General features: G+C 32.4%; 1 protein-coding gene across 2 annotated transcripts in view; it reads left to right on the top strand.

Moving 5' to 3' along the window:
• Positions 1-27,025, top strand: part of LOC108910158 (RNA pseudouridylate synthase domain-containing protein 2) — a 656,998-nt gene that overhangs the window by 610,004 nt on the left and 19,969 nt on the right. The window contains exons 5-7 of one of the 2 annotated variants that reach the window (XM_023454151.1): positions 4,252-4,474; positions 14,026-14,113; positions 24,550-24,770. In XM_023454151.1, the coding sequence (XP_023309919.1) occupies positions 4,252-4,474; positions 14,026-14,113; positions 24,550-24,770 (532 nt within the window). Of the gene's footprint in view, positions 1-4,251; positions 4,475-10,467; positions 10,556-14,025; positions 14,114-24,549; positions 24,771-27,025 lie in introns of both variants that reach the window. The other variant, XM_023454150.1, reaches the window with a different exon arrangement.

Raw genomic sequence — 27,025 nt, 5'->3', positions numbered from 1 at the left:
AATTACAGTAAGTAAATGTTCAAAAACATTTCCGTTTTGCGGCAAATGTTGAAAATGAAGATAAGCATATGATCGGAATTTATTATACTTACCTGTAACCGCAACTGTGAAAGAGCATGTCAGATGTATTTGTATGAATATCCTGAAAAAAAATAGATCCAGATTTGTTTGAATTTTGAGCACTTGAGAAACCTACAAATACTTAAACACATATGAGCACGGGATTAAAACTCTATAATAATGTTTTATTGTAACGTATGATGGTAATAGTTTAAATAATTAGGTGGATTTCATAGGGTCTAACGACAATATGGAATGAATACATTGAAGATGGATTTTCTGAGACAAAACGTCTAAATCTGGTTCGAGCTGAAGCAGTACAGTATTGGGGAATATGAAGGCTTGCAAAAAATGTAATAAAATTTCCAGGATCGTATTTAAAAAATGAAGTTGATGATGGTCCTGGAGAGATGAAACGTTACATATAAAAATTGATTATGCCATTCGATAGAGGGCAAAAAGTGGCCATGAGAAAGTGTTCTTTTTTCAATATCACCTCAGACAAGGTTGAAATGAAACAAAAACAGATTTCCAAAATTTCGTTTTTTTCAAATATTTCGAAAACTAACCATGTTAGCCTCAATTTTCTAGAGGCATTTTGTTGGCCCCCTGATTGTGCAACTTGGCCCCCATTTATGCTACTTCGTATCTCTTACGTTTTCCGAGATTCATGCAGTGAGAAGCGAATTTGTAACAGCCTGTAGAGGAAGTGAAAATAACGGAACTTTGTTATATTTATAAACTTCTTTTCAAAACCGCATCGTTTTTTGAAATAAAAGAATCCAAATTCAAATTTTATTTGCAGCAAAAATGATGTAATTTTTTTGAATAGCTTTTGCTGATTTAGCACAAATTAATAAATTGGTAAAGATACATTTAGATAAATTTAAAATTATACAGGACACAACAACGTGACAAACGAGGGCGTTTGAACAATATCCTGAAGCACTCATTTTTGTTGTTCGTTCGAGGTGTTACCTTTATTAACAGATTTATTACAATACAAGAGAATATCGAAAAATGTATTTGTGCAAATACAAATCATTTAAGCAAATTCTGCATTTACAAGAATTTAAACGTATAATCTTTAACCTTTGTTAATTTGTGCCAAAATGGTAGAAGCCGTATAAAAAATCTTTTTCGTTTAAAATAAAATTTGCATTTAAAAAATGACCAAAAAATGTTTCAGTGCCATACCATAATTTTCAACGGAAATGTAACCGGCATCTATGCCCTTAGTTCAAGTTGAAACTTAGTCATTTCCGCTTTAAATGCCGTTTTGTTCATATATTGCAAGGTGACCAACCGTACCGGATTGGCCGGGAAGGTTCCAGTTTTTAGAACGTGTGTCGGGAAATAAAGTGTCCCGGAATTGTACCGGATTTATTTGTTTCGTACCGATTTGTACCGGAATGGCGTTTTCAATAGTATTCGATTCGCTATATAACCTGAAATAAATCTCAGAAACTGAATTTAATGTAGAGACAGTACAGTGTATAATTATAACAAGATGTCATAATAATTTTACCTGTTTCCAAAACGAAAAAGCGTTAAAAGCTATTCACAGCTAAACAAAATATAAATTTAAATAAAGTAGCTATACCAGGCCAGGTACACATCTGCACCTGTTTGACAACTTTTTTTTTGTCCCGGATTATCACTTTGAGAAGTTGGTCACCTTGTATATTGGGCACTTCAAATTTCGTTTCATTCAGGCCGAGTATGTATCCCATTTTATCATAATAACAGTTATGTTATTTCAGGGTTGTTAACGTTACCTGTTAAGATATAACATGCATGTTNTTCCTAAAAACTGAACATGCTGAATACATATAAAATCAAAATAGTAGTAGTATTTTTAAGATTTTGAGAACAAATAGGAAATTTGTAGGAGTGTCTCGAATTTTAGCCACAAACATTCAGAAATCTATACAGGCTGTTATAAATTCGCTTCTCACTACAAGGATCTTGGAAAAGAGATACGAAGTAGCTTAAATGGGGTAAAAGTTACATAATCAAGGGACCAACATTATGCACTTTCTCATGGCAACTTTTCTCGAATGGCATAATCAATTTTTATATGTAACGTTTCGTCGCACCAGGACTATCATCAAAATCATTTTTTTAAATACGACCATAGAGATTTTATTACATTAATTGCAAGCCTTCACGACCCCCAATACTGTACTGCCGCAGACCGAATCAGATTCAGACGTTTTATCTCCAAAAATTCTTCTCCAATGCATTTGTTCTAAATTTATCTAATTTTTTATTTAGATTTCTATGTTTCTTGAATTATTGTAGTACACTCTAAGTGTGGTTAGATCCTGTGAAATCCACCTAGTTATTAAAACTATTACCATTACACGTTACAATAAACCATTATTAATCTCCATCGCCTGGTCATACATAATTCGACAAGTTGCGTCAAAATATAACATTATTACAATTTTAATTTCATTATGTCAAATTAATTCTTAAAAATGCATATGGACAACCAAAACACCAAATGAGTATTATATTTTAAAAAATTACAGTAAGTAAATGTTCAAAAACATTTCCGTTTTGCGGCAAATGTTGAAAATGAAGATAAGCATATGATCGGAATTTATTATACTTACCTGTAACCGCAACTGTGAAAGAGCATGTCAGATGTATTTGTATGAATATCCTGAAAAAAAATAGATCCAGATTTGTTTGAATTTTGAGCACTTGAGAAACCTACAAATACTTAAACACATATGAGCACGGGATTAAAACTCTATAATAATGTTTTATTGTAACGTATGATGGTAATAGTTTAAATAATTAGGTGGATTTCATAGGGTCTAACGACAATATGGAATGAATACATTGAAGATGGATTTTCTGAGACAAAACGTCTAAATCTGGTTCGAGCTGAAGCAGTACAGTATTGGGGAATATGAAGGCTTGCAAAAAATGTAATAAAATTTCCAGGATCGTATTTAAAAAATGAAGTTGATGATGGTCCTGGAGAGATGAAACGTTACATATAAAAATTGATTATGCCATTCGATAGAGGGCAAAAAGTGGCCATGAGAAAGTGTTCTTTTTTCAATATCACCTCAGACAAGGTTGAAATGAAACAAAAACAGATTTCCAAAATTTCGTTTTTTTCAAATATTTCGAAAACTAACCATGTTAGCCTCAATTTTTTAGAGGCATATTGTTGGACCCCTGATTGTGCAATTTGGCCCCCATTTATGCTACTTCGTATCTCTTACGTTTTCCGAGATTCATGCAGTGAGAAGCGAATTTGTAACAGCCTGTAGAGGAAGTGAAAATAACGGAACTTTGTTATATTTATAAACTTCTTTTCAAAACCGCATCGTTTTTTGAAATAAAATAATCCAAATTCAAATTTTATTTGGAACAAAAATGACTTAATTTTTTTGAATAGCTTTTGCTGATTTAGCACAAATTAATAAATTGGTAAAGATACATTTAGATAAATTTAAAATTATACAGGACACAACAACGTGACAAACGAGGGCGTTTGAACAATATCCTGAAGCACTCATTTTTGTTGTTTGTTCGAGGTGTTACCTTTATTAACAGATTTATTACAATACAAGAGAATATCGAAAAATTTGTTTCATACCGATTTGTACTGGAATGGCGTTTTCAATAGTATTCGATTCAATATATAACCTGAAATAAATCTCAGAAACTGAATTTAATGTAGAGACAGTACAGTGTATAATTATAACAAGATGTCATAATAATTTTACCTGTTTTATAGATATTTATTTCAAAACGAAATAGCGTTAAAAGCTATTCACAGCCAAACATAATATAAATTTAAAGTAAAGTGTACTAGGCCAGGTACACATCTTCACCTGTTTGACAACTTTTTTTTTGTCCCGGATTTTCACTTTGAGGAGTTGGTCACCTTGTATATTGGGCACTTCAAATTTCGTTTCATTATCTGCATTTGTTCAAAAACGGTGGAGTTTGGAAAGGAATATTATTCATCAAATTATCACTATTTTTATTTCATTTATAGACTCCAGAATTTTCATGGTTAAAGTTCGGAACACCCTGTAGTATTCATTGTTAAAATCTATACCGCCCCCAAAATAAGTGAGATAATTAAAAGATACATATTTTAAGAACATAATCCCTATCGTTTGTGTACATTATAGCTAAGTTATTTGTTTTCAATTTAAGGATTAAGGAAGGTGTACCCGTACTACTTTACATTTACAACGTTTACCAAAGGACGATGGGTCGGAGAGCGAATTCTGGACGTATTTGCCAGAGAATTCAGGGCACATCCAGCGGAGGAGTACGAAAGGTGTATACAAGCGGGAACGCTCACTGTAAATTACGAAAAGGTTCCTACGGATTACAAATTGAAGCATAACGATCTACTCGCCAACATAGTCCACAGGTAGGTCGAGTGCTAATATTTGATTTTGTATCAATAATTTGTAAGTTTCGATCTCCACAGATATATATTTACAGAGAGTATACATGTTTAAAGTTTGTTTTGCGTTTGGATATTCTACACCCATGTACTTAAATACCTTTTCAATAACATCGTCTTTCAATCCTTGCATATGTTTTACTCCATACATATTGTACTGTACCTTTGTGAGAAAAATATAAAGTAAATCGGGACAGTTGTCAGGTGATGATTTATTCTATTCACATTTTTAGAATGTAACATTTCAGATAATTGTTTACCGTAAGAATATGAGATATATAACACTGTTGCATCCATCCATTCCATGGCTGTAGTTAAGATATCAGAAATAGCTGAATCATTGTTGTCTCACCAAGGGTATACTAATTGGAACTAAGTATTAAGTTCGAAACCAGTATATGCCTGGTGGTTCTGCTGATGTATCTGTTTACTGGATATTGCGGGTGTAATTCAATGCTGGTCGAAGCGTTAGCCCGCAAAGTAGTCGTTTCTCACAATATCATCTGTTGAATATCGGAAAATACAATGTAAGCAATGCTTATTTTTCAAGTAAAAACATGGCGTTTCAGAATAACATACCATAAACCTTAGGGGCAATAAAGCATCGAAAAATAAGAATTCTTTTTCTATGAATTAAGAATCTATTTTCTGTTATTTCACAGTTAAATCTAAAGTACATTTTACGTCAAAGTAATCAACATATCACGTTTATATTTGGTAGTGTATGTTTGAACCCTAAATAACCTGATCTGATCAATTATTGAATATGTTATAAAAAGCGTGTGTTATTTTGGAGTCGGAAATATCACGACATTTTCGAGAATAAGATTTTAAAGCTTGAAATATGTATACATTTTAATTCTGCACAAAATTTCGCTAAATCGCTTCATATTCGAGAAAAAGCTGAAACAGTAGAAGTGGATCCACCAGGTATCAAGTTCTTATCCAAATAATAGACCTGTATTTAATTTTCGCAGGTTATAAAATAGTATCAGGTAGGAAAATTATTGCTAAAAACTTTTATTATTATGTATAAAGGTATAAGTGGTTTGAACTTAAATAACTTACCAGCTATAGATATGAAAGAAAATCTGTTACAGCGGCTTTTCAAAATAATTATCATATTCACGAATGCATAAATTAATTATTTTTTTTTTTATAGAATTTTGTTCTTTGTCTTTGTTCTGAAAGATCTTTAAATTCGTTGAAAGCTCTAACTATTTGTTCTCTTGAGTAAATTCTCCAATTATATTTTTTATAGTCTGTAAAAAACTTAGATGAATAATACTTGCCGGATTTACCTCTAGTTTTTGCATTTGTTCTCAAAAATAAAGAGTTTTAACAAATATTGACAGGACTACAATTTTTTGAATATAATTGAAAGGTGCAAAAGAAAATCTTACTTGGGATCATAAAAAAAAGTTTAAAAATATTCCTGATTGCCCTATATAACTTAATGGAACCAGAATATTTAAAGCCAAATTTCAATATATACGATGTTTCATTTGTTTTGGATGTATCTAGTAATATTCTTTTAATTAAATTAATTAAATTAACTTCAGAACACTGTATCTTTAATCAAAAGGAATGGAACGTTATCTTGACGCAACATATGTAGGAGAAAATTGATAGTACTCTCAAAATTTAAGCCACACCAATTTCTAGAATATTTGGACACTTTTAAATTGCAGTTTAAAAGCTTCTACTTGTTAGTTGCAGTGATTGAAGCAAATCTAAAAGTATTGTATCTGTTTTCACCGAATTTTATACTTTTGTTCAATTCACTACTTTTTCTAAAGATGTTTCTCAATACTTTTGTATTAGTTTAAGCAACTACCTACAATTATTGTACCTTTACGGGATACATTTTCTAACATTATTTACTAATTTAAATTATATCGAACTTAGAGTCATTAGAAATTTCCTAAAGAAGAATATTACTGTTTTTTTTATTAACAAAGAGTGTGATTTAAAATTGTTACATTGCTTTCTTAGCATGAATGCCCTTAGTAATTTCACATTGTTTGCCTTGAAAAAATAATTCTGTTCTATAACTATTAAATTTTTTATAAAATCAAATGTTTGCTTATTTTTACCTATTTTAGTTGTTTTAAAAGTGTGTTGTCGATATTCCAACATAACAGAAGTGGAATATGATTTCAGTAGGCTGCCATTATTTACCGAATATTGGAATATAGTCGAGCGATAACCACAGACAATTTTATGTAGATTATAATTGCATCCCCGCTATAATTTTGTAAAGTGCTCGTTTTGTTGTAAAACCTGATTATAGCTGTAATGAATGGATGATTGTTTCCTTTGTCATTATGAATAGGTAAATGTATAATGCACATAATGCGCACTGTATTTAAAATACAAATACGATTGTAACGTGTTTAAAATGATTTTGTGTAATTTATTTGATTGCTATAGTTTCATATAAACTAGCCATCGGTTGATAATTTGTTATTAAATAATTGTGACAGATTTCGTTTCAAAACATTGGACATGCTATACCTAATGATCAATTTGTAATTAATAAGGTTCGAGAGTAAATCGTGCATGACGTAAATAACAGAGGTCGATTCAGGACATTGAACTGATTTACGAGGTCTGTTCAGAAAATAACCGAATATTTTTAATTATGTGCTAATGGAGACATTTAGTGATACGATTGGCATCGTTGCTTTGCGCATAACCACACGTGTTCTTGGATTGTTGATAAAACAATAAAATTCAGTTATTTTCTGAAGAGACCTCGTAAACATCGCCGCTTAATGGAAATAGTCCTAGAACTACATTGAAGGACTTTTAAGTGACAGAAATAAGTTTCTTATAACAAAACTTTATAAACTATGTAGAATAAATAATTATGCAATTCTTTCTTACCAAATGATGCAGTAAATGGTAAAATTTACATTTTACTTTGTATTTCTTCCACTTCTTGCTAACTAGAAGCTTTGATCTGTTCATCGCCATAAAAGGTTGAGCGTGTTGGTTTAGACAATGGTAATAAATCACATTTGCTTAATTGAATCCATAATTATATTTATTTAAATATATAAAATATTTTTAATCTAGTATAGCTACCTATATTTTATAAAATATGGGTATGTACATGATGTGAATAGAATAATTTATCAGTACTTGACAAAGTTCAACCACTGAACAAAATGTCCATAATGGCAAAATTTATTGAAGCTTCTTAATAAATCATAATCATACTCCAAATGTAAAATTTTTTACAAAATATATGAAAATTTTCTTATATAGCGAATTAATAATTTCGAGTCTACTTTTTTTAAATTTGCCCTAACATACTTATATACTTGTTTTTTCTTGTTGGCAAAATAAAATCACATTCTGCCTTGTTATTTATGATTTAGTACCTATACATATTCTAGATGTGTGATATGCCAAATGGGTTCAGATTGCTCAGTTTGTTTTGCATTTATTTTTTGTGCCACCATTATTTTTTCTTTATATCTAATGCAAATTGATATAGAAAAAAGAGATACCGAAATAAACTCGGTTTTTTATTGTGTCATAAATCTTAGCTTTTACTGATTTGAAAAGTCAAAGAAATTTTTATTTTATTTTACGTAAAGCATTAATTTAGAGAATAGATAGAAACTGTAAAAGTTTTAAAAAAGTACTCCTCTGATTTTAAATCCAGTACCTCATGGACCAGCAAAATTTTGTTAAGAAGAAAAGTTTTAGTCATTATAAATATTGTATGTAAAAATAAAAAGTAATATAATAACTAAAACAATGTAAATCTAAAAATTGAAGCAGCTTTATAGTCCACTCAAAATAGACATTTCAAATAACGAAAATTCCGACAGAGCTAAATTTTGGTGGAGACCTTGTATACAGCATTAGAAATAAAGTATCAAAAGTCCCCATCGATCACATGCGTGCTAAAAAAGTTATTCGGGGTCAAAAGTCAAAATTTGAGGTTTTTTGAATTTTTTTCGAAAATGGTAAGTTTTATCAAAAAAGTAGTCCAGACAAAAATTATAGATCTTAAAATTATCTACAAAATTGGTCCTTATACTTTTTTCTAAGAATCACCATTCCTGAAATATCACGATTTTAATAGTTAGGAGTCATGTTCTACATGATATGCACACATTTCCACACTACCTGTGAGGTAGTGTACTTTGGCGCGTTTTTTTTAACTTGGCTTCCCTGGTAGGCCTGCTCCACGAACTGTTATGACGGAATTTTCAGGGACAATACTCTTTTAACTGCATGATGATTATTGATATTGATATTGGTTATTGACTTTAACTGTAGTTCTGATTTCTTTTGATATTTTAATCTGATTCATACTCTTCAAAGTTGACTTCAACAGTCATGTCTTCTTCGATTTCTTCTTCTTCTACTTCCTCTTCTTCTTGCTGGATGTTCATAAATTGTTCAAATGAAGATGAATCAGCTGTCTCTTCATCGAAATCACATGAATCTTTGTCTGTTGTATTCACTACTACTCTTCTACAGCCACATTTATCACTACAACCTTTTTTGCAATTGCAAAATAGTGTTTAGGAGTTTTTCCGGCGCAGGTTGGAGTAAAGTTTGAATCGGTTCCAAAGTATTATCTGTTAATTTCCAACCCCAGTCTTCTGGGTTTAGTTGATTGCCTAGCCATGTCTGAACTTGTTAGTATACTCGATACAAGTGTTGATTAGCAGAAGCCGATGTTGGAGGAAGACAAGATAGTTGTACTTGTTTCGTGTATTTTTTACAAAAGTTTAACTAGATGTTATTCAAGGCCATGCGGGTAGAGGGGATTGACTAAGGGACTGAGTTTCTTTTGAGTGTATATTCTCAGAATAGTATAGTTTATACATATAAGTGACACAAATAAGCATTTTTAATTGTATTAAGTGCCTGACTATGTCTATACGTGGCATATATGTGCATATCATGTAGAACGTGACTCCTTCAACTTTTAGAATCACGATATCTTAGGAATGGTAATTCTTAAAAAAAAATATAAGAACCATTTTTGCAGATAATTTTAAGATCTGTAATTTTTGTCAGGACTACTTTTTTGATAAAACTTACCGTTTTCGAAAAAAATCCAAAAATCCTTAAATTTTGACCTTTGACCCCGAATAACTTTTTTAGCACACATGGGATCGATGGAGACTTTCGCCACTTTATTTCTAACGGTGTACCCAAGGTCTCCACCAAAATTTAGCTCTGTCGGAATTTTCGTTATTTGACCACTATTTTTATGACTAATTTGACCGGACTATTAGCTTAGAAGATGCTTTATATGTAAAATGTTTATGGAATGTACATTGATATATACATGATGTTACAAAAAGTAGATTAAACCACAGGCGACTTGGATGAAAGCTACTGGACTCTCCTTATGCAACTTCTCAATTAGTCGTTTCTTAAGATTGACGGTCTCAAAGTTAGGATTTTGAAAATTTATTAATAACGCTGATATTATCTAACACATTCCATTGAAATTTTACACAGACCTTTACTGGATGCAATCCAGGATATGTAGTAAGTACAAGTACACTTGTTCAAATTTTTTTATCGAAATTACACATGTTTGGGCATAAGATAAAAACAAAATTTTATCATATAACAATTTTTTAATAAAATTGTTTTTTGAAATTGTAGCTTTGACTGTTGTATCTTGAAATATAAACACTCAAGTGAAAAGTGACACAAGAAAAATCCTATTGTTTTTGCTCAAAAAATCTGTGGTTAATCCAATTTTTTATAATACCCTGTATAGTAGCAGCAAAACAACTGAAACACCCACGCCACAACTTTTGCCATTTTATTTTGCCAAATTTTCCTCCAAGAATATGTAGTGTTGAACTAATACGATGTAGTTACATAGTTTGTTCTTTTTTGTCCTTGCGAAAATAATTTGTCGTGATAATTTGCTGTACCTTGGACGTACTGAGCCTCTGATGTTACAGACATGAAGTACCAGTCACTAGCCAACCGATCACCATAGTGCACATGGATGAGGACGTTGTGGTGGTCAACAAACCCGCCTCTATCCCTGTAAGTGGCCATAAGACTGCCAACTTATTATTTATCTATGTACGACTTCTTGAACTGCCTTGACTACACTTATACCTTGCCTTATTATTTGCCTATGTCCGTGCATGGCTATTATATGTATCACCCGCTAACTTTATGCTTTCTTAAGAATAATATCTAATTTTAATACACACCAAGTTATTTTCTTGGCATTTAATTAAGTACTTATAAAAAAATATTTATCATTATCAATATTTTTTTTATATTTTCTTATCTGTTTCGTCGATTATATAATAATGCCTCAGTACTTTTTAGAATGTACAATGTGTTTTAAAGGTAAAGTATAGAGGGTGTTTCTTCAAAATATGGTTTAGAATTTGAGATTTTATTTAGTTAAATGGAATGTTCATAATGTGTTTAATTAAATAGGTATATTATAAACATTCCTCACAGTATGTCCCAAAAATAAGTGCAACTCATTTAGGAGGTGGTTCTAGTCACAAAAATAATGGTATATTTCTTCGTTCAGGACATTTTTTCTAGAATTAAACACTTGACTTTTAAATTATTTGTTATTTAATATTTTGCCATAGCTTTATTTCAATTTAGCACCTGAGTGCTTAATTTGTAATTTTTACAAAAAATCATTAGAAAATCTTATGAAATGATGCTCTTGTTCCAAGTTGGTTGGTTGTTCCAAGTTATAATGTATGCATTTTGTTGCACCTATACCTACATTGGATAATAATGTGACATAAAGAAAATTTTGTTTTACAAAGAGCTACTTAAAATTGCGTATGGAAAATATGCTACCTGAGATTGAGCTGAGTAAACATGCTACCTTAAATTAAGCTTGGAAAACCTGCTAGCTCAGATCTTTAAGAAAAAGCATGCCATGTCACACAAAAGTAAGTTTGACTAGAAATTTAAGTTGGCGCTGCATTGGCATTAAATTAATCATATGTTTATAAATTCAACTTTATACATTTATATTCTGGTTATTATGTCAATTCTGTTAATGAAATTTTATGAATAATTGATGTTTTTCTATAAATTGTTACATATTGTTCTTATTTGAAAAGTAACGATTGTGAAAACCGTATTTCACAAAAAACTTAAAAATTTTCGATATTTTCAATCATGCATTTATAAATACAAAGCAGTGTGTAAAAAGCAAGATTTTATCTGAATGCAAGTTAAGAGCAATTGCCAAGACAAATCAGGTATAGCTGCTCTACACGGGCATATTGTCCAGGTAAGAACGATTCGGACCCGGGATTTGGAGCCTTGCTCTTTTTTATTGCAGTCTCCTTGGAGTCCGCATTAAGGCATATAAAATTATTTTTAGAATAAAAGTAAGAGTAGTGATTATAAATCAGATAAGAGTGCACTATTAATTTTTATATCAAAGCAAACTTGTATGAAAAAAATCGAAACATTTTTAGTAATAATAAACATTTTTATACCGGGTGTTTCAGTTTGGTATTCGCGGCCCTGTATCTCTTTTATTTTAATAAATAGCTATAACAAACCTGATATATTTTTAAATCGCCGCTCAAACTCTATCAAATGACATTATTAGATCATTTCCATGGTAACATATGTCAAAATTACTATAGTCAACTGTTTTTGTTCAAATGGCACATTATATATTTTTGTACTAATTCTAGAAGATATTTTTCTGCGTTCAGCTATGTAAGGAAGTCTACAGTTTTATTAGAAATATTGCTATAAAAACAGCAAAAAAGATGAACCCTTCTTTTCGTAGCTTTATTTTGAAAAATGTTAACCAGCTGCGGAAATAAGTTACTATGTTTTTTAAAGTAACATATTTTATTTTTAATACAACAATAATATAACAATTTAAAACAATACTTATGTCAAATGTTCAAAATGACTTCTATTTGCTCTCACACACAGAATAGCTCTGCATAAACACATTCTGGTGTTTCTTCATTTAATCTCCGACATTCTACTCTTATTCTGTTTTTGAGGTCGTCAGTATCATTTAGGTAAGGCCAAAGAAAGAAATCTATAGGAGTGAGATCCGAAGATCTAGCAGGCAGTTTAACATCCTTATCGAATGTTCTTCATCTCTTGCCCTTCTGGGTTTAAAAACTCTTCTTTTCCTTTGAAAACTTCCATCTGCCGCCAAATTCCAGGCTAACTTTCCAAAAATTTTATCTGTTGGAAGTTTTCTGCGGAGAATGATGTTGGTATAAATACCTGAGAGCTTTAGCGTTCTTTCGGTCCTCTCCATAAATTAAAATCATATTTAGTTTTTCTTGGTTACTGTAAGTATTCATGTTATGATTAGTTATAGATAGAATAGGTAGATACAAAATGTCAATTATTTTGACAAACCGTTATTTAGAAACGTCAAAATTCAGTTGTTTCCGCAGTTGGTTATCATTTTTCAGAATAAAGTTACTGAAAGTAGGATTCATTTATTTGTTTCTGTTTTTCTAGCAATATTTCTAATCAAAGTATTCTTACATAGTTGAACGCAGAAAACGCAAAAAATATCTTCCAGAATTGATAAAAAAAATATATAGTGTGCCATTTGAACAAAAACATTTGACTGTTACTTATTTAATTTCGAAAATGTATTATTCGGAATTATACCATTATTTATATGGTTAGAATCACATGTTAAATAAACAGTTTTGTTTTCTTCTACGGAGATGGAAAAGTAATTCAAATTAATATTTATAAGAGGTTTCTCAATCTGTACTATTTAGTGAAAATACACTTTACAGTTTTACATTCAGGGCGAACTTGATAGTAATTTTTACCTTAGAAATTAAAATGTCTCAAAAATGTGTAATGTACTAATCCTTAAAATGCCTACGTTTTTTTTTTAATTTTAGAATTTAATTTAATTTTAGAACTTTTAATTTTACAGCATCGAATAGAAAATGCAGTGTTTATCATTTTTTACTCTATTTTAATTTCAAAATATGATTTACTAGTGTTTTTACGTTTGTTCGGAGTTTGTAGGTAATATTTTTATTGAAAGTAGCACTTTGAGGTATCAGAAAAAGTTTATATATTAATAGACTAATAATAATAGTTTTTAGTACGTTTTATAAATATAAATTTGCAATAACATTTTCAACTAAAATTCCATTTTTAAAGTATATAATATAATAATAATATGCACTCGTACGTAAGAATGATACACAAATCACCAGTATCCTGAAACACTATTGTACTAAGACATAATATTGTGTTCTTTCATATTACACCTTTCACTCTGTTCTTAACAATATACTTACTAACAACAACAAAATATGAGATGACATATTCCAGAGCAAGTATAATAATGTGGTGAAATGACGCCTCTTTTTCGAGCCGAGGCCCATTTGTTGATTAGATGTTTTGTGTAAAGCCACAATTAAATAGGGACAATAAGTGATGATAGGACAAAAGACACTCAGGTGTTGGTGTGCCAGCTGAACATGTCTGATGTTTATGTCGGTCTATTACAGACATGAGACCCCTGTGTTAGCAAACCCAATCAAGTTAATACACGTTGACGAAGACATAGTAGTTTTGGACAAACCGTGCTCATTACCGGTGAGTACCGTGTGATCCGGTTACACTGCAAGCAGCCACCAAAAGCCACTCGGTGCTGGCCTGTACTTGCACGGGCTATTTCGAATGACATCCGATTTGTACAGGGTGGATCTTAAATGTGCACATGTATTTTAACTGCGGATATAATTAGCGATGTCAATAACATCAGTGTAAGTAACTTTTTAAAAGTAAAAGTATTACAGATTATTATTTTATTTTAATCCATTCATCTACATGGATATATTGAAAAAGAGGGAATTCCCGAGCGGCTTTTGGCTGACCCTGGGACAATTTATTTATAACGCTGTTTTGCACATCCTACTTTGTTGTAAAGAGCAACTTAATTTCAAGTGTTTGAAAATTTTCTTTTTCGATACGTTTCTTTGGACCAATTAGAACCTATGTCTACAAATTAACGTTTAGTAATTAAACAATTAGTTGCAAAAAATCTAACGAAATTAATTAACAAATACCCGAAGCAACAATTTCAGCGTCAATCGAAACGGCCTTTGGATCACACGTTGGTCATTGCATTTACCTTCTTTTCCATTGTCATGAACATCCATCGCTTTTTACAATAATAATGCGCAATTTTCGAAAACTGATTTTTCCGCGTTCGACCTTTATTTTACAGTTAACAAATTGGTGAAATATGACTTTAGGTACTTTCAATTGTAGGTAATTTAATTGCTTACAACATAAAATAACTAATTTTGCTAACTTAGCGTCAATTTTTTAAATCTCATAAAGTGAATAAAACGTCTACTAATATTTTTTTCAAGTTTTCGGCGTTTAAGATCTAATTCGACTGGACTAACAATTAATCTATGTTACGCGTAAATTCCACAGTGATGTCAGCGGTTCTAAACAAGTTTTATATTAAAAGTTAAGCATTATTTTATTTATTTTAAATTTAACTTCATTTGTTTCTATTTTTTCTCAAAAAATATTATTTACACGTTCTGCATGTACACATTTAAGATTGGCCGTGTATGTACAGGGTGGACTAATTCGACACTTTAGGGAGGAGGTCTCATATTTCCAAAGATATGGAAAAAGTAATTGCGATGTCACGGACTCGATATTCGAGAAAAATGGAGCCGTGAAAACCGTATTTGGATATACCGATTCGTTTAAAGATAATCTGCGTTTTTAAGTTATGATATATTGTCGTTCTATTTTATCTGTGAAATTTTTTATTATCGTTTTGTCGTTTTTTTATAATGTAGAATATAGAAGTTTTTACCTGTAAAAATGTTTGGTTTGTTTACAAGGATTTTTATGCAGTTTCTTTTATTTTCAATCCAGTGGTGGAAACGATATTTTTCTAGAACTTACTAGCTATTACTCAGACATACATTTTCTAATGAAATGTTCTATATATTTTTCAGATTTCGATATCGGCGTACATCGTACAATTTGCTTTCCGATGGTGTAGCATTATTATAATTGTGAAAAACTTTTATATGGTATGAGCACCAAAAACTATTTTTTTGCCAACTGTTTCTTGATTCAGTAAGGGAGTCATAATATATAAAAAAGGGGGTAATGAATTTTAATGTTGATACTTGGAAAATAAATTTCTATATAAATATCATGCGTCATCAAATTTGATGCAGATATCAGAAACTGGAAATTATATAAATTGTTTCATTTCAAACAATAAATGTTTAGGTTATAATGTAAAAACTGACAATTACAGAAAAATATCGCAAACGTCGCTGGCTTCTTCACAAAAAAAAATTTTAATGAAAATAAAAGAATCACAAAAAAAAACGATTAAAAACGGGTGGTCTTAGGTATCTCTTAAACAAATCAATATATCGGGAACTTTTCAATTTTTGTTGAAAATCTAGCAAGTCACACATCTTCATTACTTTTTAACAATCCCCTTGGGAAATATGACAAACCTCCCAAAAATGAAGTAATTGGCCCACCATGCACAGTAACAGGCGTAATATATTCATCATAAGAAAAAAACTGTTAATATTAGGTTTTGAAAAATATCGATATTTACAGTCGTCGTTAAAAACTCTGAAAAAATGTCGAACAATGCCATTGTCTTTAGGGTTCTAGCGAAAAATAAAAAATTAAAAATATTGAGAAATTGTTGCACAAAAATATGTACGCTTTTAGCGCATAGTAAATTTGTCGTTTTTATTTTTCGCTTTTTAAATAATAAATATATAATAGAATAAAATAAAAAATAAAATTTAATTCTAAATATCATATTTTCATATATTATTGTTATTTTTGCTACGTGGTTTTTATTATTATTTTTTTTTATAATTTCCTGCCAAACTTCTAAAAACACACGGCTTTTTTTATTACGAAATGATTACCAATATCGATATTTTTCACAATTTAATTGTAAACATTTTTCCCATATGATGCATACATTTTTTTGCCATCGAATATTTTAACAGTATTAACAAACCCTAATTACTTTTCTGATTTTTGACAAAACTACTTTATAGAAAAGTATTTTATTATAATTAATTTAAATAACAGCATATAGTTAATACCGGAAATGATAACTAAAGCATGTTGAATTATTGGTTGGAAATATCCAAATAATGGCATGACCCAGTTTTTTCACCTTCTTAAGTTATTTATATCAACTGAGAATATGTTTAATATCTACAGTAGACGTAACAAATACAAAATAATATTTATAAAAAATTCCAAAGGAGCAGGCATTAGTTACATTAAAAAGTGGTTTCTATCAAAATTGAAAATTTGTGTTGATACGAATTATTTTTAGCTTTTGAAATAAAGTTACGATTATAAAAGCCCCGGCAGATGGTTTATTGGTCTGTTTTGGCAACTTTTACTCCTTTTTTAGCTTCTCAGACAAAATTGTGTAGATGGAGTAAAAATGCAATGCGAATAACAATGTCACACATTTGCAAGGATGCAAGGAAGCTAATGCACAGGAATGAGCGCCACCCGCACGCATCAAAAAGGTACTGCGACATTCTTTGGCTCAAAAGAAGACGATTTGACCTAACTTCCATTAAGAAAAAATGTCTGGCTCTTCTGCTATTAACTGTCAAAGTTCTCGAAAAAAAAATATGTTTTTGATAATATCTGGAGAATGTTAAGATGGATTTTAATTAAACTTGCTGTGGACTTGTTCCTAAGTAAGACTCATGTTTTGATGAAGCAACCGCGTCCATCCGCCTTGGGATAGTGGTAAATTCTTGAGTGTCATGGTACAAGAATTACCAGAACTTTTTATTTGGTAGCTAGAATCAATTCATTTTATTTTTATTGATGCATCAATCCTTTTTCGAGATTTTCGTGCTCTTGGTAAAATCTTGTAGCATTCATAGTTTTTACGCAAAACAAAAAATTCAATTTTAGACAATCATTATCACTACTACTCAAGTAGAACAAATACTCACTACAATCATTACTATCGTAGTAAGTATCTTGGTAAAATCTTGTAGCATTCATAGTTTTTACGCAAAAAAAATGTTTTCTGTTTCGTTGCGACTTAACAATTTTAGATGTATCGCAGTAAATCTGCCCTTTTACAAGAATCAGCTTTCTCTAATAATAATTGCCAATTCTTTTACCTAGGACATCAATATTGAAAGTAAAATGGTCACAATTTTAAAGTTTGTCGCAATGCGATGGATTGAATATCATTTTACTTCATTAGATTTATTTTTTGTTAACACTCAAAAAATGTAAAGACGTACTTAGGAAATACATAATTCTCTTTATTGAAACTGGATGACAGTTACATAGATACGATAGATGATGGTGGAATTACAAGACATGTTCGACATGCCCCCCACTTTCTTGGATGCATAGCTGGATCCTTCGATTGAAATTGAATTGAGCCCTCCTCAACATTTTTGGATCATTCCGTATTACGTCCGCCTCATTTTGAATCCTACGCAATAATTCTTCCTGGGTTTATTGGAAATTCCACCTGAAAGTGGTTAATACTCCTCGCATGGGGGATTTCTTCTGCTTAATGGTGGAAATTACGTGAATTAAAAATACCACTTCTGGTAAAACCAGCTCTATCAGTGAATAAAACTCGACTGGTGAAATTTGTATCACGTACCCGCGCTCCTTAAATAAAGCGGCAAAATTGAAGTCCTCTCTAAAAATGGTGTGGTAAAAACTCCTGAATAGACTTCGCATGATAAGGATGGAGGAGCTGCCGTCTTATGATGCGATTTATTGTACTTTTTGGTACGCCAAATTCCACTGTCAGACGGCGAGTACTGATATTTGGATCTTCAGCGACCCTATTTAAAACGTCTCCCTCAACGGCTTCATTTCGTACTTGAGGGCGACCCACACGGTCAACGGCTCGAACACCAAATTGCCCAGTCTCCCGTAAACTCTTTTCAATCCATGTAAATCGGTAATCTGGAACCCGTCGATTTGGGTATCGCGCCGCATAGACGCGTACACTCCCATGCAAGTTGTCTTCGGCAAAACCCTAAGACTTTGATCAGTCGGTCATCTCTTCATTAGAAAACCCCATTCGAAACGAATGTGCCGGACTGTCCGACCAACGGCAAAAGAGTAACAATTCATTTAATATAAAATGACATCATCGCTTACTACGATAGTAGTAATTGTAGTGAGTAGTTGTTGTACTTGAGTAGTAGTGATAATGATTGCCTAAAATTGAGAAAAAAAAAATGTTGTGTAAAAACTATGAATGCTACAAGATTTTACCAAGAACACGAAAATCTCGAAAAAGAACTGATGCATCAATAAAAATAAAATGAACTGATTCCAGCCACCAAATAAAAAGTTCTGGTAATTCTTGTACCAAGACACTCAAGAATTTACCACTAGCCCATGGCAGATGGACGCGGTTACTTCATCAAAACATGAGTTTTGCTTAGGAACAAGTCCACAGCAAGTTTCATTAAAATCCATCATAGCATTCTCCAGATATTACAAAAAACATATATTTTTTTCAAGAACTTTGACAGTCAATAGCAGAGGAACCAGACATTTTTTCTTAATGAAAGTTAGGTCAAATCGTCTTCTTTTGAGCCAAAGAATCTCGCAGTACCTTTTTGATCATGTGCTTATGGCACACCCTGTATATGCATTTAACCCCTCTTCGAGGCAGTTTTTGTCCGGTTTGGGAGGCGGTTAAGAATGCTGGTGGCATTAAAGTATGTTCGTGGATTTTACCTTCATTGCAGAACCCTGATATCCGAATTGCGTTTTTACTCCATTTACACATGTGTCTGAAATGCTAAAATGGAGTAAAAGTGGCCAATGACAAACAAACCATCTGCCGGGGTTTTTATGATATGGCCAAAAATAACTCGTATAGCAATTTTCAATTTTGACTGTGATCACTTTTTAATGTAATTAGTGCGTGGTCCCTTCATTTAAAAATTGCTGATTTAGTGACAGGTCATTGATCATTTATAGTTTTATGTTTATTATTTAAGCGCCATTTTGGTCAAATCGGTAGGGATTATTTTCATCATTTATTAGATATCGTTCAAAAAAAATATGTTCAACGTACTGTTTCAGTTACATCGGTAATGAAAAGTCTTTTGAATATACTGGAAATATGTAGATGTAACACACGGTTCCATTTTGCAATACTTAGTTTGGATTCTTACATTGTGTGTCAAGAAATATCCCAGCTTTTTACCTAGAATATATGAAGGGCCATAAGTAGCGAAGAACTCGCCCAATTTGTCACTTTTTACTAAGCCACGAAGGAGATTGACAGCTTCCGAGCACTGGTACACGAAATATAAGAAAACATCTATGCGGTACATACACGCCGCTGGCTTGACGTTCTCTCCTGAAATATGTATCCGTCCCTGGAGAATTTTTGTATTAAATTTGTTATTAAATTTTCAAACCGTATTTCACATTTTCCAAGTGGACTTGGAATCCGGAACATTTTAATTGGGAAATATCTGTTCTAATATAAAAAATAATCGGTTATTGATTGAAATATACTGTGAGGTAATTTAAAATTGCAAAATTTACAGATTTCGGGGATTAATATCAAAATTACTAGACGATCAAAGAAAACAACTTCTGCGACTATTATATCTAGTACACTTAATTAATTGGGTCATATACTTTATAACTTATTGTACAGTGTGTCCGGAAGTGCCATACTTCCAAGGATAGTTTCCTTGAATGACAAAAAACCGATTCAAATCGAATTACCTTCATATGGACTTCGTATTTTTTTTAAATTCCATTTTTCAAAATAATACAAAATATTAAATTTGGAACAGAACAGATTTTGAAGCAGCTGAAGGTGAACAAGCATTAGGTATACCGGTTTATTATAAAAAATGACTTTATACAAAATACCTGCATTTCAGGGTCATTCTTAGTAACTTCTATGTTTTAGTTAAAAAATAAGCCTTTATTTATTCTCGGCTTTCCCTAAAATCTCACTACACCAAATTTTATTGAAACATTTAAAAAACGCACAAAGTTGTTAAAAAATGAATTAAATCTTATTATTTGAATGCTCTTAACTTTCTAAAGGAGCAAAATTGTACGAGCGCTATATTAATATGATCGAAATCGCCTTAAGAAAAGAATATTAATTTCATGGAGTACTGTGATATAAAATTCCTCGACTGCTACAACAAAATAAATTGAAAATATTTTAAATCGCTTCTGTACACTAAGGACGAAAATGGTAAATAAAATTCACGATAAGTAATAAGTAAGTCACGATAGTAAAATATAGCGGGTATATTTTAAATCTATGTCGTAAGTTCAAGAACGTGTTCTTTGAATTATTTTAGGTCAAAAATTCTGAATGAACCAAGTTACTAAATCCACTGCCACAGCCACTTTACTTTATTTTAAAGTCATTAAGTTAATTCAAATGAATAAAGAATAATAAAAATTTACTAAAATCTCTGAAGATATTTTACTGAAATTAATTAAACTTAGGCTAGTGGTTTAACTGATTAAAATAAAACATTGGCTGAATTAGTATATGCATATGTAAATCAGTGGCGTAGAAATCGAGAGGCAGTCATTGAAAATCAAAGAGTCGTTACGCCTCTACAACATATGGTCGGAATAAATCAACTGTGAAGAGATTAATTGAAAAATTCAGGGAGACTGGATCAATTAGTGATCTTAAACACTCTGGCCGAGTGTTGCTGAGAATCCAGGAACATCAATTCGGCACTGTAGTCAAGATTTGGACATGTCGAGAAGCTTTCTACAGTGTATTCTCACGAAAGACTTGCCTACATCTTTATAATCCATTTTTTTGTGCCTAAATTGCAAGATATGTATGTAGACGAGATGTGGTTTCAACAACACGGTGCCACATGCCATACAACCTGAAAAACAGTTCAATTACTGCATGAGTCATTAGCTGGTCGTGTAATTTCCCGTTTTGGTGATCTGAGTTAGCCGCCCAGATCATACTGTTCTACTTTTTTCTTTGGGTTTTTTTTTTTCAAAGTCTAAGGTTTCTGCCGACAAGTCCACGACCACCCACGCCTTGAAGGAGGAAATTGAGCACTGTATCAACGAAAATTAGCCGCATTTATACAAAACTATAATGGAAAACTTGAACAAAAGACTGCGTATGCGCCATAGAGGCCATTTACCCAATACGCTATTCCATACATATCCCTATACTGGTATGCTTTATGAATCAGTAGAAAATTTACAACTTTGAATTAAAAAGCTGTGTTTTCTATCAAAATTACTACTTGCTTGAATTTTGGGACACCCTTTGTATGTAGGAATGTAATGTAATAATAAAAAATATAACGGGAATGATTTTTTAATTTTTTAATGATTTAGGTACATTTTATTTAAAATTGTATTTGGAACAAAAAACTCCTTAAATATGTTTTTCTGAAACAAATAAATTTCCCTTTATTTATTTATATGATGGAGCATTTAAAATAATAATAATTCGAAATGACACGTGATAGATTATTTTTTTTCTATGAAATACAATGCGAATTAAATGAACTTTCCAGAAAACTCAGTTTTCAGTGACACTGCTTCTCAGCAACTCTGCCACCGGTTGATATATTTGTACACTAATGCAGCAAAGTTTTGCCTTTAATTAGTTAAACAATTAGTCAGTTTACATAAAGCATCTTCAGATATATTTATGTATTTCTTTAAATATGAACACTCTGCCCCTTGGAAAGGAGTGAGCTTTAAATCTGTAATAAATTATGGTCGAGGAAGTGAAACACTGAACCTCCGAAATCTGTGCAGTAAGATGGATTGTGATGTGTTTTTTTGCATTCGATTCGTTAGAGCGTCCAGAAAGTTTGTGACCCTATGTGATCAATGAAAATTGAAAATTGCATCGGTGCATAAGAAAAATGCATTTTTAAAATTGCATCGATATTTTCCGAGTTAAAATATGAAAAATTTATAACTCGGAAAATATCGACGGAAATGAGTTCATTTTTGGGGGGGGGGGTGTGAGGGAGGTTTGGGGGGGTCGCTGAATACGAATATCATGACGGCAACGGTCTCCGAGGTACCTAGTGCCCAGGGTGGCTGGTTTCCACGTCGTCTCGTGAAGTTTTATGGAAATTCGTTATAAACTTAGCCGAAACTCGTTACCTCGGGGTTTTTGAGGTCGCTCAACGCGAATATCACGACGGTAACGGTCCTCGAGGTACCTAGTATCTAGGATGGCTGGTTTCTGTGACAACTATTTTATTCTTAATTATTTTTTATAATAAAAATGCATTTATTCATTACAAAAAATACATGTTTTCAAAAAAAATATTGTTCTTAGATATCTTTACAATTATTTTAATTTCATTATTATCTTCTTCATATTCTTCATCTAGTGTTTCTAGTTCCGAAGAAAATATGTCATTTGCAGAATATTTTTCATTATTCGTGCAATTAATGCCTGCACAATTTTTGCACGCGATGCTGCAGTTCAATTCGTGCTTCCTACATCCACACGAAGTTCCATAATCGGATTTGCACCCACAGAAAATCATATTCATGATACTTGGTAGACCAGGTAACTGAGTCATTTTTATAGGAACTAAGGTTTGTTCTTTTAGTTCCCATCCCCAGTCGGTCGGACTCAAACCATATAGCCAGTTTTGCACTTATGCTATTTTCAAGAAAAAACACGTGTGCGCTATAACTTGGAGCGTATCTGTATATACTAGTATGTTAAGAGTATATATGTAAGAGTAAAACGTGGAAGCAGCGGCTAGCGATCGCAGTCCTTACCTAAAATTTCATCAATTCTACCAACTGTATTAAAAGCGCTAAATTTAAAAAAAAAGAGTTTCGGATAATTTATTTAGATATTCGATAAAGCTTATGAAGATGATATAGGTACCGCGGAGACCATTGCCGTTGTGATATTCGTGTTGAACGACCCCAAAAACCTCGAGGTAACGAGTTTCGGTTTATAACGAATTTCCACAAAACTCCAGGAGACGACGTGGAAACCGGACACCCTGGACACTGTACCTCGGAGACTATTGCCGCCGTGATATTCGTGTTCAGCGACCCCAAAAACCCCCAAGTAGCAAAATTTAACTCATTTCCGTCAATATTTTCCAAGATATAAATTTTTCGTTTTTTAACTCTTCTGGATGCAATTCTAAAAATGCATTTTTCTTATGCACCGATACAATTTTCATTTATCGTTGATCACATAGGGTTACAAATTTTCTGGACGCTCTAACGAATCGAATGCAAAAAAACTGCAACACGATCCATCTCACTACACAGATTTCGGAGGTAAGGCCGTTTTTATTGCTTTAATTCCTCGACATTTTGGCTTAATGTGATTTGAAGAACACTCTCTCGAAGTAATGACATGAACATAAAAACAACTCGAATGGACAAATGAAAAAGAAGAACAAAAATAGATATGAACACATTTTCCTATTATATTATAAAAAAATGTTTAAATGAGTGATAAAAGAATTTAATACGTATAAGCAAACAAAATTATTACACTTGAATTTCTTTTGTTAAAATTATTTTTTTGTTATTTCTAATGTAAATACAGATATATCGCATCCAACATTCTTAACTTAAAAGCACTTACGCTTTAAAACTAGTCGGAACAAAATATACCAAATTGAAGTTCCTTGGCATTTCTGTATTTAACTTGAACCTCTGAAAATCTTCAGCGACTAAAATAACAGCTTTGCAGAGCACATAAGTTAACCTAAACTTACGTTTCGTAAGGACAATATGCATATACAATTTGCTAACACAACATTTCACCTAGATAACATTAGAACATTTGCATGGCTGACGTGCCTTACTTTGCTGCTTGTATTTCTTTGATGCCTCTTTAGTTATTCCCTGGCATACTTTATTTTCCCATGTCGTTAAGGTAGGTTTGTGTTACGTACATGTAAATTGAATAACGCTTCATCCTGCGAGGCCTCCTGAATAGGCTCATTTGCATTAATTTGCAGGTACATCCCTGCGGAAGGTACAGGCACAACACCGTAGTATTTATACTTGCCAAAGAATATAACCTGAAAAACCTGAGAACGATCCACCGACTGGATCGACTGACCAGCGGCTTGCTACTTTTCGGCAGGTCGCCGAAGAAGGCGAGACAGATGGAACACCAAATCAGGAACCGCCTTGTATCTAAGGAGTACGTTTGTAGAGTAGAAGGAGAATTTCCCGAGTAAGTAACTTTTTAGTGCATCTATCCACTAGCGGGATAAGCTTTGGACACATTATTAGCACGTGACGTTTTAACATGTGTCAACAAGTCATAGCAGAAAAAAGCTCATAGTACGTTCGTAGCATAGTCTCCTATGCATGTACGAATTATTTAAGATATTTGTACTCATTTTTATCAGCTGATAGCAATGGGAACACCGTTACTCAAGTTAGTTGTTGCATTTCTTCTTCGTCCAATCATAGCCATTCACAAGATCGATAGTTAAAAACTTCAGATATCTACCTATGGTTTACACAAATACATTCGAAACGGCTATTTCTTCGCTCGTGTTGTGATGTGACCGTTGACCGTCACGTGTTGGTAATGTGCCTCAAGCTTAATATGTAAATAATGTATCAACAAGTCAGGCCATAGCAGTCACAATGAATGCCCACCAAGGTTTTTGCTAATTTGTAATTACGAATCTTGGATGGAAAAGGAGGAGCATTGTTAGTTGTTAGTGTAGCACTGTTTGCTGTTGAATTAGAAAACGGAAGTGCGATTCAATTTGATGAATCCATTCAGTTGATTCAGTGCTTTAAAAAGATTCGTTCATTAATGATTTACGATTCACGTAAACGACATATTTCACGTGAATCCATACACTACTCAAGTTATTGGCACAAAGACAACATAAAATTTTCTTACCTGTTCAAAATCAGTGTTTCCATGTCTGCAATATATTTAATAAAATTGCTGGCTAATTCACTTTGATAGCTGTCTAGAAATGCTAATCGCGTGTTGTGTCTTGTTTTAGCATTCTTGACCTTGGATTCAGTATATCTTGGCCTTCTGATGAGTCAGAATACATAAAAATTATACAGGGATGGCCAGAAGTACGGAATAAAATTCATAACTTTTGAATGAGTTAATTTTTTTTTAAACGCCGAAACACGTTAACTGATTTTAATTTTTTCCCATATTTCGGCTATATAATAATTAATTTGTCTTCAACCCCCTAACCCCCAGCTACCCCTACTTTTTTTTCAAATGGAAACATAAGGCATGAGGGGGCTCGTTGAAAAGCTTATAGAAAACCGAATCCAGCCATACCAAATAAACAAGTTTTATTTTTTCAATAGCAAGGTTTTTAGGGTTGTATAAAACACCTATTGGAGTTCGAAACGTTACTATTGTGTCAATATCAAGTTATTTACTGGAGACAAAATAAGAAGTCAGGCTGAAGTGCGCGATTTATTTAATGCGAAATATCCCGAAAACCAAATCTCGCAAGGGACAGTTAGTAAAATATTTCACAAATTTGAGGAACACGGTACAGTACAGACTTTGCCCAAAACTGGACGGGCGCGTGCTTTGAATGAAGAAAAGAAATTAGACATTGCATTAGAACTTGTTGAAAATCCATACTTCAACTGTTTCATTGGCCCGTCTTGTCGAAGAGCTTTTGGAAGACGATTATGATAGGCGATTACAATTTTGTGAGGAAATGATGAGACGGTGTGACGACAATAATGGTTTTCAATAAGACATACTTTTTTCGGATGAAGCTACATTTTATTTAAATGGAGTGGTTAACAGGCACAACTATCGCTTTTGGTCCCAGGAAAATCCACACTGGACATGCGAATTGCATACGCAGCATTCACAAAAAGTTAATTTATGGACAGGTATCATCAACTACAGAATCTTAGGCCCATTTTTTTTTGAAGAAAATCTTACTGCCGCACGCTACCTGGATTTCCTAACATTTGACGTGATACACGCCCTAGCTGTGATTTTCCCTGATGAATTTGATCCAGATATACCGAATGAAAGAACTTGGTTCCAACAAGATGGCGCTCCCCCACATTTTGGTATTGATGTTCGAAGATACTTAGATGAAATGTTTCCAAATCGCTGGATTGGTAGACGGGGTACAGTTGAATGGCCGCCAAGATCCCCCGACTTAACACCCCTGGATTATTTTCTTTGGGGATATTTGAAAGAAAGAGTCTACCAGGACAGACCGGATAATATTGAGAATTTAAAGAACAAGATTAGGGCGGAGATGCATAATTTACCAGCTGAAGTCATTCAGAATGCTGTGGACAGCTTTTACTATCGTCTTGGAGAATGCCAAATAGTGAATGGAGGACATTTTCAGCATTTGCGACATTGAGTTTATTTTTGTAAATTATCTAGTTGTTTCAATTTCCAGATGAAAAAAACTTGTTATTGAAAAAATAAATCTTGTTTATTTGGTATGGCTGGATTCG

The sequence above is a fragment of the Anoplophora glabripennis genome, unplaced genomic scaffold (genome assembly GCF_000390285.2).
Source record: "Anoplophora glabripennis isolate ALB-LARVAE unplaced genomic scaffold, Agla_2.0 scaffold121, whole genome shotgun sequence".
NCBI lineage: Eukaryota > Metazoa > Arthropoda > Insecta > Coleoptera > Cerambycidae > Anoplophora > Anoplophora glabripennis.
Note: the sequence above shows the minus strand (reverse complement) of the source record. Positions and strands in the feature narration are given on the sequence as shown.